The 15,522-nt window shown below is 37.0% G+C and overlaps 1 protein-coding gene across 3 annotated transcripts in view; it reads right to left on the reverse strand.

Moving 5' to 3' along the window:
- Nucleotides 1–15,522, reverse strand: part of STXBP6 (syntaxin binding protein 6) — a 97,278-nt gene that overhangs the window by 59,192 nt on the left and 22,564 nt on the right. Inside the window, exons 2-3 of one of the 3 annotated variants that reach the window (XM_066552449.1) lie at nt 6,114–6,212; nt 1,699–1,884 (exon numbers count right to left, since the gene is read on the reverse strand). In XM_066552449.1, the coding sequence (XP_066408546.1) occupies nt 1,699–1,852 (154 nt within the window). In that variant the 5' untranslated portion in view covers nt 1,853–1,884; nt 6,114–6,212. Of the gene's footprint in view, nt 1–1,698; nt 1,885–6,113; nt 6,213–15,522 lie in introns of those variants that run through there. The other 2 variants (XM_066552450.1, XM_066552451.1) reach the window with 2 other exon arrangements.

The following is a 15,522-nucleotide window of genomic DNA, read 5'->3' on the forward strand; positions in this document are numbered from 1 at the left end:
GAAGCAGAAGGAGGGCTAAGTTTTACAGAATATCAAATAACAAAAAATAAAAGACAAAAAAATCCACCCATAGAATATTTAGCCTACAGAAAATTGTAAGCATAGGGAACATCTCTAACCTTTAATCATGAATATGGTACAGAGGTATCAAACATCTCTGTATCCCAAAACTTACTGCACGGACCTAGAACACGATTGCTCTTTACAAGAAGATTTAAAAAAAAGAAACTGGACTGACATTTGAAAAATATGACTGCCAAAAGAAAAGTTTAGCTTTGCTTAAAAACATTAGTGATTTGAACATTTCTTTAAGAGTTGAGAGGCCTAGATTAGTTTCCTCTACACCTTGAGAAGACTGAAGCATGAAGTTCTTACATCAACACAGAGTATTCCAACCACAAGTCTATGGAACAGCCTAGGGGAATAAATTTTTAAATCCTTCCTTGAAGCTCTCTATGTGGGGAGAATGGGTGAGGTCACTTGGCTTGCTCAGCCTAGAAAATCAGAGACTGAGGGAAGGCCTCACGTGGTCTACAGCTTCCTCAGAAGGGGAAACAGAGGGTCACACATTGATCTCTTCACTCTCATGAACACTGATAGGACCTGAGGAAATAGCATGAAACTCTATAAGGGAAGGCTTTGGCTGGGTATCAGAAAAGGGTTCTTTATTCAGAGGGTGTTCAAGCCCTTGAACAGGGCCCCCAGGGAACTGGTCACAGCACCAAGCTTGGCACAGTTCACAAAGCATTTGGAAATGCTTCCAGACACATGGTGCCATTTTTGGCTTTACCAAAATGCAGGGCCAGGAGTTGGCCTTGATGATCCTTGTGGGTCACTTCCAACTCAGGATATTCTATGATCCTACAATGACAAGCAAAATACTCAGCTGTAAATCAAAGGTCTTCTGTTTTGTCTCACTGACCTCATTATATGTGTGCAATTCCTCTGCAGCTTGCATTTTAACAGAAGTATTTGTACATATGTATCTGAATACATCTCAATAACATTCAGTAAATGTACACTTTTTGGGCAGACGTGTGACGTGCTAGAACAGTAGTAGAGTCACTGAGTTTTAGCTCCCGTGCTTTGAAAGTTTTAACATTATTTAAAAAAATAACACCACAATTTGAAAGTCATGAAACTCTCATTTAGCTCAAAAATAATTGTACTTTTCTGAGAGTCATAGCACATTGCTTTTGGCCACTAGCTGTACTTCCAGCAAGATGCACACACTCAAAGGGAGCAACTGATATGCTTAAAACCCTAAGTGACTAAATCACTGTAAATACCAAAGGTACTCACACACACTCAGCTGGCAGTCATTGAAACATGGCATAAAAAATTACATTGTTTATCACTTCAATGCCCTGAAAAGTTCATCTTTCTAAGAAATATCTTAATCTGACTAAGGAAAGACTGTTACCAAATATTTTATTTGTTCATACTCTGCAGCTGTGCTGTGACAACACCTAGGGGTTTTAAAACAATGAATCCGCTTGTTCAATTTATTATAGTATATAAATATAAACAGCCTAGAGCATGTGGCTCCTCAAGACAAAAGGTATAAGCGCTACAATTCTCTCATTACACTATGAAGATTTCAACAATCCAGCTCCTTATGGCTACAGACAACAGCTGCTCAGTTAATCAAAGATAAACCTAAACAAATAACTGGATCTCAAAAGTCATTAAACTTACCTGACAGGCATATGTATGTTAAATATTCACCCTGACCCCCAGTAGCTAGAAAAGGAATCTTTTTTTTTGTTCTTCTTTTCACTTGAACAGCTCCCAGCATCCTTTCATCATGTGGGGCAAAAATCTCTTTGCTGATTGCAGATTTAGCATTCATCGTAGATCACAGGTATAGCAGACTGGTGCTCTCTAAAAATAAAAATCATAAATTTAAAAAAAAAATCATAAATATAAAACAATATTAGAAATTCTTAAGTGGTATCAAAGTCCACAATATTAGAAACTATTAAGTTATATCAAAGTCTACTTACTCAGGCATTAAAAATTCTGACCTTCAAAGAAAGTTTCTAATGCCTCAAAGAATTTAGAAAATAATTTCGTATTTGTAAAGGCAGAATTTTCAAAGTATTTAAGTGTCTTCACTGAAGTTCTCCACACTTCTTAAATTTGCTCAAACAAGCTTAGCTTATTTTGGGCAGAAGCATTAGCACTTCAGTATGTTGCAAAATCTTCTCAGAGAAACACCCTGTTTAACTTCATGCAGCATAAAAGCTTCATTAATTCCCCCTCTGATAACTGAGGGAAACTCGGATCTGTGTCCCACATACACAGGGAAAGCACTGCAAGGGCTTAGGGAAGGAGCACCGTGGTTGTGCTGGCACACAAGAAGTCACGTTCACAGAGGACAGAGACAGCTTCAGACTTGGTGAGACTGTTCCTTCAGGAGCACTGCTCCTGGTGACAGCACCTGATTGCACAGCTCTTGCATCTCTTGCAGCTTTAGCACCTCATCCCCTCAACTCTGGAATTACTGACTGGGCAACTGCACAGGAAACAGTGTCAGAGACACCACTGGGATCAACACAGACAAAACCACACCTCTACTTTTGGGCTGTGTCATTTTGACTCAGGTCAGTTCCTCAATGTGTTTCGTAACAAAACAGCACAGTTGACTTAGGAGAGACATTTGTTTCAGGAGAGACATACACATTCATATAGGAAAAAATTATTGTAGAGAACAGGGAGGGAGGAGAGAAGCTGCTTAGTCATGTACATCCCAAAAAACAAACCTCACCGCAGCCTGCAGAGGGGCCTAACTAAAGGAGGGACAACTGAGAGGGGACATTAACAGGTTCTTTGTGCAAGCTGTAACTCCCATTAGTTCTGCACTGACTCTTGTAACACATACCCAGGCTCCCATTCATTGAAACTGCTGAACGACACCTTTAATTGTCCCAATGTAATGACACTCCAATGAACATTTATTAATTTACACATTTCTGTATTACTAAGACTTTAAAACTGACAGATCTTTTTGACATCCTCAGTTTTCTTAGTACGAAGATGATTATACTCAAGCCTGAACTACCTGATAATTCTGCCTGTGGGATCATTTGATATTTGCCATAATTTAAAATAAATGTAAATAAACTACAGTCAAATTAGATTATAAACCCAAGAGGGCCACGGATCCACTATTTTTGTGCACATACTACCAGCAAGGTAATTGCCTAAACACTTTCAGTCTCAACGTTTTGTTGTCACTATTTATGACATTTCCTTATCTTAAAAAAATGGGAAAATTAAAAAAAAAACGACACTACACATGAGACAGCACAACTTAGTCGAAACTTAATTCATCACCTGCTAATTTTGGGATGCAAACAGAATCCTGTGCCAAAACAATCTGTAACAGCATACCTCAGTTAACCAACATAGTTATTTGAATTCTGACATGTTTTAGCATCAGGTCATTTTACATGAACCTTTAAAAAAGTGAATTGGATTTAAAAATTGTCTCCATCAAAAGAAAAATCCAGATCAATTTCAAGAGATCAAAGAATGCATACCTCCTGACAAGCTGTGATCTTATAAATCCCAACATCTTAGTTATCCATCCTTTAAAATGAATACTTACATGACAACAGAATCAAAAGAATAAACTTACATGGTAGTTACTTAGAAAAAAGTTCTGAAAGAAAATGTGTTGTTTTCACATTCATCACATACTTCTCTCTTCTTCTGTGTTATAGAAATATTTGCAGAGTACATCATACCAGCATTTAAACTGTTAGAACACTGCAACTAGCTTTTGGGTTAATTTTTTTTCCTTTTTTTAATTCAAGGCCACTGTTAACAACAATGGATTTAAACACACAGACCTCCTCCTGACTGAACTAGAGACTGATAATCTTTGCAAAAGCCAGACCTTCATGCGCCTAAAGAATTTTCAATGAATAGCTTTTTGGGAAAACACACAGAAGTGCTGTCAGGTTAAAAGACACTCAAGCGACATTCAACTGAAAAAGTGCTTTCCAGATTGCAATGATTTGATGCTGTTAATTCTGCAACTGAGTTGTTGAATAGATGTTTTCAGACATTTTCTTAATGGTCACGGACTGTAAAATAAATATGACTTCAAAGATTTCTCAGGGATGTAAAGGCTTCCTGGATTAAGAGAAGATGCAAGTTTTTCTTACCTACAGTATCCCAAAACGTTAGTGGTTTATTGCTGCATGCTGCCACTGGCTTTGACATTAAGTTGGTTTGTATACATTTACCAGAAGCTGTACAGACACAGCAGATACCTGGACTGTAACTGGAACCTCCAACTAAGGTGTGGACTCCTGACTTCAGAGATTGTGATCCTTGATCCTTCTGTTCCCAGAATTTGGGCTGACAACAGCTTCAGAAGCCATATTCAAACAATTAATCTAACACAGTGTGTACTTGACACAACTGCCAAATCTGATGTGAAAACTGACACTAACACAAACCACAAAAGCCCTTTTGTTTACAGAAGAAAATAACTAACTGTGCCTGTGTACAAACAGACTTCTGAGATTGAGATGTCAATATAGTTTAGATGAAGTTGTTTTTCATAGATCAAAAAATCAGCAGCTGAATTCAAATAAGCAACCTTCTCCTATGCACTAGTAGAGGTATGCAGAAGACCTCTGTTTAAATAAGTAAAGCCTTCCAATGCTCCCTGTTTTCACAAGTGTAGATAATACAATCTCTGACAGTTTTACTTAAAAAAAAAAAATATACACTTCCTCAAGGAACATGAATAAGTCTCATTTTTTCCCATTCTCCAACAAAATCCCTTGTTTCCTTAAACAAAAACAAAACAAAACAAAACCCTTGCCTGTACATGCACAACTTCATGTTGTATATGCATATTTCTTCACACAATTATGTTTTCTCTTAGTGCACATTCCAGGACAAATTCAAACCATCAGCAGTTTCCACTCAAGGCCCTTATGAACTCATGCACTGGAACACAAACTTTTTCCTCCCATTTGTACTCAAATACAAAATAAAATCCTGGATCTCTGAGGATCTCTGAGCACTCTCAGACAGTGCATTGCTGCTTGCAGCATTAACCCCTCTGAGGTAAGGGGGATTTAAATGTTCCAGTAAACCTAAGAGTTCAGAAAGAGAGACCACATTTCCTACCTCACATGCTTTGTTCCACATATTTACTTCCACTCAAATTATTATACTGATGCTTTAGGCTAAACAAAGACCCCCTTTTTCTTCTGCAATTTTTCACTCCATCTACTATAGCGTTATGGAACAGAATGTCAGCATTTACACTGCGGCCCCAGTACAAAGAAGAAACACAGAGAGGAAAGATTCCTGTGTGGATTTGAAAAAGTGCCCGCAATGCGCTGCTCATTTGCATCTTCTCACATCTTCCTCTACTACAGTTCTTCTCTACTATATTTCTATCACTAAAAGCTCCCTCTGTGAACAGCTGACTATTCCTCTAGAAGTACGTGAGGGGGCAACAATTAAAGGCAATTTCTTAAAAAGAAGATTAAATAAAACCAAGATAATTAAGCTGAATCCTTAATGCATCCCACATGTTCAATAACAAAAAAAAAACTGGACAGTTTTCTGGTCAGTCAGAATCTCAGACTGTTTTCAGGCACACAGCCAGCAAATGGCTAATTTATCTTTACACCCACATGTTTCATAGGACTCTGTGCAAATAAGTGGAAAAAAGGGGATTTACAGTATCTTTGTTGAGGGTATAGGTATGCAGAAAGGAAACTAATCCTCAGCATTCAGAATTCAAATAGGAGTAAATTACAATACAAAGCAATAGCTGGAAAAGGACATAAAGGTTTCCAAAAAAAAGGAAAAAATGTTCAGTATGCTAAACCTGGCTGTTTTTAAGGATCTTCAGTTTAATCACAAACAGGGAAGGGCTCACAGGACAGGCTAACCACTGAAATGCTGCCTGCAGTGTGAAATCATCTGAGCAACCAACTATTCTTGGAATAGTAACTCTAGCAAGCACTCAAATCTGCTTTTAATAAAGCCACTATCCTGAAAGATGACATCTACTTAAGGAAATAATTGCACGACACTGTTGCCAAAAAACCAGCTTTTGCTATTGTGATACTTGCCTGGTATTTACTTGCTGGAAGTGTTTAAACTACTTTGAATATTACAGGTCATCAAAATCCTGTATTTGCTGTCATCTCAAACAAACAGCTAGTACAATTCTGAAAAAAAGCAAAAAAAAAATTAAAACCCAAGGCAATTAATTTATAAATCTTTAAAGAACAAATATTAAAACAGACAAGTTTTAAAAGTTGGTTTGCAATACATTTATTAAGTGTAATTTTATCCTAGAGGAATAACACCAAGTTTAATTAGCTCTGCATACAGGGATCAAATCAGTTGATCAACCTTATTCTGAAACAGCAAAGGTAAAATCTTTAAAATGCTTGAACATAAAAAATAAATCAAATGATCTTCTGTCATCCTTTTCAAATCTGTCATCATTTTCAAATCTAACTTTGCTTGAAAGATATTTATTTAAATTAGGACAATAGCAGCAGCCACTGTAGCAGCCAGAAACATTCCATTACTTCCTATTAACACGGGTTTACAACTTTTAGAAGCATTTACTGAGAAAGCCTCAATCATTCTCCAGAGTTATTTGTAGGCTGTCACATTTCCAATTTATTTTTCCAAATAACTTCTCAGCTAAGACTGGTTCATTTGAATAATGTATTAATTCTAAAATATGAAAATCATTAAATTAGAACTGTATTTGTAGCAGTTCAAACTAGAAACAAGAAGTGTGTTTTCACTTACATATGTAATTACAAAATAAACTGCCCAATCAAGCTGAATAGGACATAGGCAGACTTCAGAGAGCAGCAGCTCCTAAACGCAAAACTTGAATCTTACATGCTAAAGTAGTAACTTCTTTCTGTCTTTTAAGTGAAGGTTTATATCATAGCCCATCTAATCCAAGACCAACACATGGCAGAATTTACTGTAAGTTTGGAATACAAGGCTTAACTTTGTTTTTAATCAAGACATTGTTTGATTATGGGAATTTTGCAGCATTGTTTACTGAAGCCTTCAAGAAGCCTTGTTTGAATCACTGAATTTCTCAAAAGCTCCTAGAATAAGCAAAAGAAACATGAAAGACTATACTGGCTACCATACTGCGTGGCCTGAGAACATGTGATATTTTAGTGAAGGAAAAAAAAATTGGAGAGGAGAAGTGCACATTAATAGGATCTAAGAGTCAGACAGAAGCAGTAAATGCCTCAATGCTCCACACATTTCTTCACCTGAGGCAGGCAGCCTGAGGCCCTGGGCATTTCCTATAACCTTTCATTACAAGGGAAGTTGATTTGGATTCTGTGCAAGTAGTATGGACCTACAGATTTAAAGAGATAAAAAGCTCTGAATGGAATACATATTTATAGAGACAGAAAAAAAAAAAGGAAGGTACTTTTGAGTTTATTTAATATGTAACACAATCTTAAAAAAAAATACACCTAAAAGTTTGGTACACCCTCTTCCATCACCTCACAAAAAACCCAAACATCTCCTTACAAAGACAGATTATCAGGGACACCACAGAAATCCCATAAATGGGCAAATGAGAACCAGTCCCACTTGCATGTGGAAGACAGAGCAGCTGCTTTCATTTCTGCACTCTGCTCTGCTGAGTGAAATACATACACAGAGCATCATGGTAAGTAATACCTGTACTTCCTCAGGGAAGATGCAGAAAAAGCAGAAGATGCAGTATCACTTCATTCTTTTGAGACTGTGCCCCTTAACTGTTTCTAAATGGTACTGAAAATTAAGTAGGAGGTGACATAAAGTGCCAGAAACATATTGAGGGATGGGTTACTGTATATTCCAGGTCATATATCATGTTCTGAAAAGAAAACAGCAATTCCAGATCTAGAACCTAAGGTCCTAGTAAACAGTGTCATAGATCCCAGCTCACAAAAAGGATGTAATACTGAAAAGAATGTAAAATACTGCAATCTGGGAAAAATCCAACTCAAATGTAAGACATAACATTTCTGTACTGTGATTCTGTGTGTGAATAGCTGCAGGCTGTTAGTAGATTATTTTAAATAGGTGTGCAGAAAACAAATATATATTGAAGAACTGCAGCAAATCAAAATTAATTTCTGCTTATGTTTTCACAGCATACTGGATCAAGACTATATTCATAAGAAATTAATAAAATAATAATGCAAGAATCAGTGGACACTGATTCTTTCAGCATTTTCTTAACCACCAAACGCAGCTGTGTTCCCTAAATGTGCCTTCCCCTGGAACTGGTATGAAAGGCGGGAGGTGTTTCTGCGAGTTGCCCCAGGGAGGCAAAGGCATCTCTGCAGAGGAGGTACAGCCCTCTCCAGGTCTTTCTGAGTGAAGAGCAACAGTTAGAGACCCACTCAGATTCTCCTTGCAAGAATCCCACAATCTGAAAGTCATTATTATTTTAAGAATGTAAGAATTTGAAAATAAAGATGGACAACACCACATTAAACAGCACCCCCCCAATCCACAAAACTGTTTACCAAAAGTCAGTCAAGAACTTCTTGGAAGCCTGTGCTGGAGTCATCCTTTTTTAACAGGAACATTTCGAATCACACAGATTCACCAAGAAATTTAGGAACTACCAGATGTTATAACAAAGCCACAGAGAAACCAGATTTGCATTTGTAAAAATTTGCCCTAGGACACTGGGACATTCACAACAGTAAGAGTTACTACTTTTGCATAACAACATTGTACATCGTAGTCTTAAGAGGTTAGCTTAATTCTTATGACCTTTTAGAAGTGTTTAGATCTTAAGACCAGTTATTAAAACCAACCTTAGACTTTCATTTGCAGGAGGAACTGCCACAGTTTCTTCTACTATTCCTCACAGATTTCTTCCTCCAAACACCTCACCTCTCTAGGCCTTTTCCCTTTACCCTACATCTTTTCTGAAATGCAATCCTCAAGTCTGGACTCACAGCTTCATTGATGGTAACAGAGTCAAGTGAAAGAACTATTTGTTGGGTCTTTGGAACAGGCTCCCCAGGTAAATGGTCACCTTACCAAGCCTATCAGAGTTCAGGGAGCATCTGGACAATGCCCTTATCATATGGTTTAGTTTTAGGTAGCCCTGTGAGGAGAAAGGAGTTGAACTTAGTGGCCCTTATGGGCCCCTACCAACTCAAGATTTACAAACTCCTATAAGGAGTGAGCTACTGCCTTATACAGCTACTGCCATAAATAGTCAGCGAAACACAAGAGCTTCACTTCAACATCTACCATGTTCTTCAATCTTTTTGTGGGAAAGAAAAAAAAAAGACATTTGACACCTGAATAACTAATTATTCCAACTTAATAGGGGATTTTTGTATTTACTGCTTTAAGGCTATTTTTCCTACTGTACAATAGTTTTATAGTCCAATTCTGTCTTTTAACAGTTGCAGTTCTCTAGACTGACACTCACCAAAAGTCAGGAGGTACATTCTGTGTGCCATCACTTTGGACAGTTAAAAGGGTTTGAGACATAACACAGCTTCCTTTCGCTCCTCCCGTAAGAACTAGAAAGATACCAACTCCTTAGAATACATTTCTAAATAATTTGTTTCTACATCTTATGCTACTTTCATGTGAACCCAATTTCCTCAGTTAATCCAATGTGACTAATATCACGTGGGACAGCATCAGAGGCACCATTAAAGCAGTTCCAAATTATTCACATGGCCTAATACCTTATCACAAACCCAAATCAACTGATCTGAAGTTGCATTTGAGCTATTTTTGCTTGTTCAATTGTTTGTCTGTATTTTGGCAAAGAAAAATCACTAAAAAAATGAAATTAAAGGATACTGAAAAGGAGCAGCCATGTTCCTCAAGGAAAGGGGAACTAGTAGAAAGGGTTGTAGTTTAGAACATGCACAGTTTCTTTCAGTAGTTTGTGTTGTTTCTCATTGAACTTATGACCACCACGAGCACTTGTACTGGCAGAAATTATTGATTTCCTTTTGTACTTCTCTTCCTTGTGACAGCATAAATGCTTCTGTGGTAGTGCAGTGAACTAGACGAGAATTAATCCAGTTTTAAGCTATCTTAAAAAAATAGTGATTTCTTTTGGTTTTACTCAGATCAAGCTCCCTGATACCGTGCACTCCACAGCTGTGTGTCAGTACAGAGCAATGAAGTGCAGGTGGTAAGATTAGGGCTCTCATGGGCCCCCAGCAGTGTTAGTTTACAAGGATCATGAAATTGTGCTTTAAAGAGAGAAGAACTCAAAATGTCATGTACTTTCATCAAATATTGAAATCACTGACAGAAGACATGGCATGGAGCCAATCTAGACAAAATTTTTCAAAATCAAAACTTACTAAAAAGAACCAAACTTACTAAAAAGTGCTAAAACAGGAGCTCATATGGGTCTCCTTGAAAAGAAAAAAATGGGCCTCACAATAGTATAAAATTTCTTGGTATACTGACTCCATTATTTGTTGGCTTAAACAGAGAGGTAGCAAAAGTCAGGTTAAAAGTCTGTCTCTGTTACACAACTATCAGAACTGTTGCCTATAGGAATACACAAAACAAATGATGCAAAGCTATTACTTCAATATAGCACCCATAACTACAAACACACTAACTCATATCACCTACTCTGTCAAGATATCTCACAGGAACCAGATTCTGACTTATTAAGTATTGATAACTGAAAAAACACATTAAATGGATTAATAATTTAGTGTACAGGTTGCCAGAGAGACAGGTTATTCCTACAGCATCAGCTGAAGGTGTTTTAAAGAAAGAAAATACAAAAACCCACAAAACTGGCACATAGTACTCCTACCACTTGCTTTCTCCAACTAGTATAATTCAGTATACTCTGAAATCAGGTTTTACAAATCCTCCCAGTTTCATTTCCATTTCCATTCCTCCTCACATAACTGATATTGGTACAAGTTGCAGTTGTCCATTAAATTAAATATCCCAAAAGAGAAGGAGGGAACAAAGTCAGGCCTGTCAGGCTAAATATTTTCAATTTTCTAAACTGCAACCTGCAACACCCACACCAGAAAAAAAAAAGAAAATGTTCCTTTTATTACTTTAATGCTGAGGAAAAGTACAAAAGCATAGTAATACATTGGGACAAGACAATAAAAGATAACATCAAGGTATTAAAGCATTTTATTTCATCCATCAAAGGTGAATCAACATTCCTTGGTAAATATAAATAGTGGGGTTTTTTCAATCATTCCAAATGCCTAAGAAGAATAACTTACTAGCAAAATGCATAATGCTTTTAAGAATGAAATATATGCACTTCTGGGGATATTAAGATCTTTGTAAGAGCAGACACACCTCTATGAACTACTACATGAATGTTTTTCTTGAGGGAAAACAAACACTGTAAAAGTAGTAAACCATCTGTTGGCTGTGTGCTGATACTTTGCAGCAGTTAAATAAACAGTTTTTCTTTCTGGCAAATAACACAACCTGAACACATTTCTGACATGATGCATACTTCTTTCCAAGAATCTTCCAGCAGTTACAAGGATCACTTACTTCAAAATGGGTGAGTTCAACAAAGCTTGCAAAATTGCAGAGTGTTCTGCAAACTTAAGAAATTACAAACAAAAATAAAATGGTCTGATCCAGTGTTTTGCTCAAGGGATGTTATCAGCTCAGAAATGATTAAAAGTGTCATTCACGGCTTCTAGCCCCCACTATGTTTGATACTTAGCTCTGCTCTCCTGACAGAACCTATTTAAGAAAACCATGACTGCAAACAGACCTTGTACATTGAAATTTATGGGGTTTTGTGCGGGTTTTTATTTTTGGTTGGTTGGGTTTGAGGACTGACCTGTTCAATCTTAGAGAAAGCTGAGAAAAACCTAGAAAGGAAACTACTGGCTTTTCTCCTCTCATCTCAAGTAAGTTCTCCTTAATTATTTTCATAGTAATTTGCAATCAGTGATCAGTGGTAGAATTGTTTTATTTTAATAGCTAGAAAGTTTCCATCAAACATGGCAATGCAGAAATTTTGTCAAGTGATAGCCTCTTGGGAAGAAGACAGTGTTCTTTCAAAATAAAAATATAAATAAAATACCACTGTCCCCTCTGCACTCCTTGCAGGGAACAAGCAGGAACTTCTTGAGGTAGGGGAAGGTTTATGGATGCAGACAAACCATTATGTTTTAGATTAGTATCTCTTACAGATCAGTGTGGTATTAATCAATGTATGGGATACCTGTAAAACACATAGTAAAATTTTCCAGTTCTACATTAAATTCTGAGAACAACAGTATAACAGCACAGTGAAGGATGAAAGAATTATGGTAACCTAGACAGCCCAAGCAAACAAAAAACATCCTTCTCTACTTCTATTATGTCTTTTTATAGTTTGCCAAGGAAGAGACTGGAATGCCTTTATTTGAAGTGAAAACATTAGGAGAATCATGTCTATTTTGCATGCTTGAAACTAAGACAATACAACATGAGGGTGAGAAGGTGGATGAAGGAGTAACACCGACATTTGTTAAGAAGCATCCTGTCCAGGGAGCGAGGACGCAGCAAGACAGTACAACACAAACCCCCTGTATCATCCACTTCGTACATTTAGGAGTGGTTCCATGCTTATTGCACGCAGAACTTGTTACAGGCACCAGAAATCTACCAATTTCCCACATCAAAGTAAGAGGGCTGTTTAAAAAAAAACCAAAAACAACAAAACAAACAAAAACCATGACAAAATATACAATGTATGTCTTCCTTCAGAAAAATCCCAGAAGACACCAGCTCAATCAATTATCAGACACCCTTCCAACTTAAATATCAACCACCATTTTGCAATGAATAATTTATGCTGTCTCTAAAGAGCAGGCACAGCTATGGACCCTGAAATAATATAATCTCTCAGTATATCTCCACAGGCTTATGAAAAGGTAATTTTAGCACCAAATGCATACTTGACTGATAAATACACATTTTAAAATTGAGTGGCATTTTCAATTTTCCCCTATCAGATTAGTATGTATAGTAACTGACAAGGTCCACAGCAATAAATCCTCTGCAACAATTCTGTGCCAAAATCAACTTCATACAACCCACATCATATTTTACATGGCCACACCCCTAGATAAAATGGCATTCAACGAAAGGAACAAGTACATATTCTGAGTTTTATTTCACAAATGCATTCTGCACCAACAGCAGGAAGAAATATATTACATCTTTAACTAAGACATCTGAATACAAGGGAAAACAACTGACAGCCACATAGCCCTGGCTGTGGTGTGCAGCCTAGAAAACAAATTCATGTAGATACAGATGTGTTTATCTCAAATCACTCTTCTTCTACCATAAACAGCCTTATGAAAATCCTCCTCCTATACAAAACCTAACCATCACTACACAATAGTAGCAACTCATACAATTGCTCAAGGACAGAAACTTGCAGTTACAGATAAGAATACTGTTTCAAAGACAAAAAAATCTAGTCCTGTCCTCAACCAAAAGAAGCTTTTCAGTGGTGGCTTATGCCAGATAAACTGTGAGATGTTACCAAATAAAGGGGTCAACATCCTTCATCTCCCAGTATTTTCCTGATTCATTAGAACACTCAACCTATACTAAAATTTGCAGATGCACATTAGTATCAAAACAGTGAGACTGTGGGAGGACTATGCACTACTCTTGGCAGTAATCTACAGTTCACTGGGTTAATTCATTCTTCAACCTTACCCTCATCTCTGCACATTCCTCTATAACCAAGTCCTAAAATTACATTCTTAAAATTTATTATTTTTGAATCCTGAACCCATTTCAGAGACAATGATATGTCCCTGTTACAATCAACTTATAGACTCAACTGCAGTTTTTATCTTTTTCTTTCTTTACTCAACAGGACCTACAACCTCTACTAATTGTAACACCATACTTTTTTAAAAGCTATTAAACTACTTGGCCTTTGTAATCCAACAACCAACATAAGTAGTTAAAAGCAATTCCATAATTCAGTAATTAACCGCTTACATACAGCACCCAGTAAATTTTGTAAGTACATCTTATGTTAAATCAAGTGGTGTTCTTGCTATAGGTTTTTCCTTTCATATATTTTGCAGACATAGTAACAACAAAACCCATAAAACTCATAAAAGGTATCAGTAGCATTATCTCCAGACTTGTAACTCCTCAAAATCACCCATCTAGAAATCAGCTACATTAAAAGAGAATGGTTAATCTAAAAACATGAATGATTCAATCAAGCTTCGCTTTACCCTTTACTTTTAATTTCACACAGTCAGTAGGTAAATAAACATGACTTTATAACCTGATACTTGGCAATTCATTAGACTTAATCACTCTAACAATTTACTTCAAACATATTCATTTCATAATGGCTAACACAACAGGCAAAGAAGCTTAAGAACTTACACAGGTGGCTTTAAATTCACAAGACACATTTACAACTTCCAACACCTAAAATATGCTTGCATGTTTAAGGTATATAGGAACTTATTAAGACAAGGTACTTTGAGAAACTGACATTAAGGCTTATTTCTGTGGCTTGTTGATCCACATTGAAAACAGCACTTTGCCAACATTAAGTACATAATAAACAAAAGGCTCACTACATCTGCCTTAAAGCACTAGCTATCCAGATAGGCACCATGAGCACAGGTACAAGGAAGGTAGGATGTAGGTTAAACAAATACTTTTTTTTTCAAACAGTATGGGTACAGTTACATAAGTCAAGAAACTTCAGAGCAATCCCAGCTTCCAGTGAAGAACAGATGGGACACAGAGAATATCTGTTGAAATACCAGTAAAAATCAAGTATAACTCCAAGCACGAGAGGCCCTTGATGATGAAGCATTTGGCAAGCGACACAATAACAAAATACTTTACCACGAGAGATTAACAAAGATGTCTCCGCATTCCAGACAAAAGGGTAAAACTTCTTTTTACCCACATAACATAATCATCTCTGAGCAGAGAGAACACAAACTCTACCAGAGGAAACAAACTAATAACATAAATAAGTTATTTATAATAATTTATTAAATAACAGAAGTAACATAGGTTATGATAAAAAGGGGAAAGACAAAGCTCCACTTCTCAAAATGCTACGATGACATCAGAAGAGAAGCACTGGGAGTATGTCTCTTGTCATTTTGTTCAGCCTTCACAAGTCTCCTCTCATGCACTGAGGAAGACGTTTCTTTTACTACAGAAACTCCTGTGCTAGTGGAAGCAAAGCCTCTTCACTCAGAAGCACTGAAGGTGGTCCTCACAGGCCATACCATAGAGTGTGAGTGTCCATGGTGAAATCCAGGACTGGGCTTTACCGTGCTGGACTACAGCTATGCCAGGGGCTGGCTAGATAAGAAAATGCCAAAGACTGTCAAGAAGCAGCTCACTCTTGTGCCCTAATAGCCTTGCCAAGGATAAAAGTAACAGTTCATGCTCCAAAAGTCTTCCTCCTCAACTTCTATGCATCTAGGACATATTAACATATAT

Source organism: Molothrus aeneus, chromosome 6 (genome assembly GCF_037042795.1).
Source record: "Molothrus aeneus isolate 106 chromosome 6, BPBGC_Maene_1.0, whole genome shotgun sequence".
Taxonomy (NCBI): Eukaryota; Metazoa; Chordata; class Aves; order Passeriformes; family Icteridae; genus Molothrus; species Molothrus aeneus.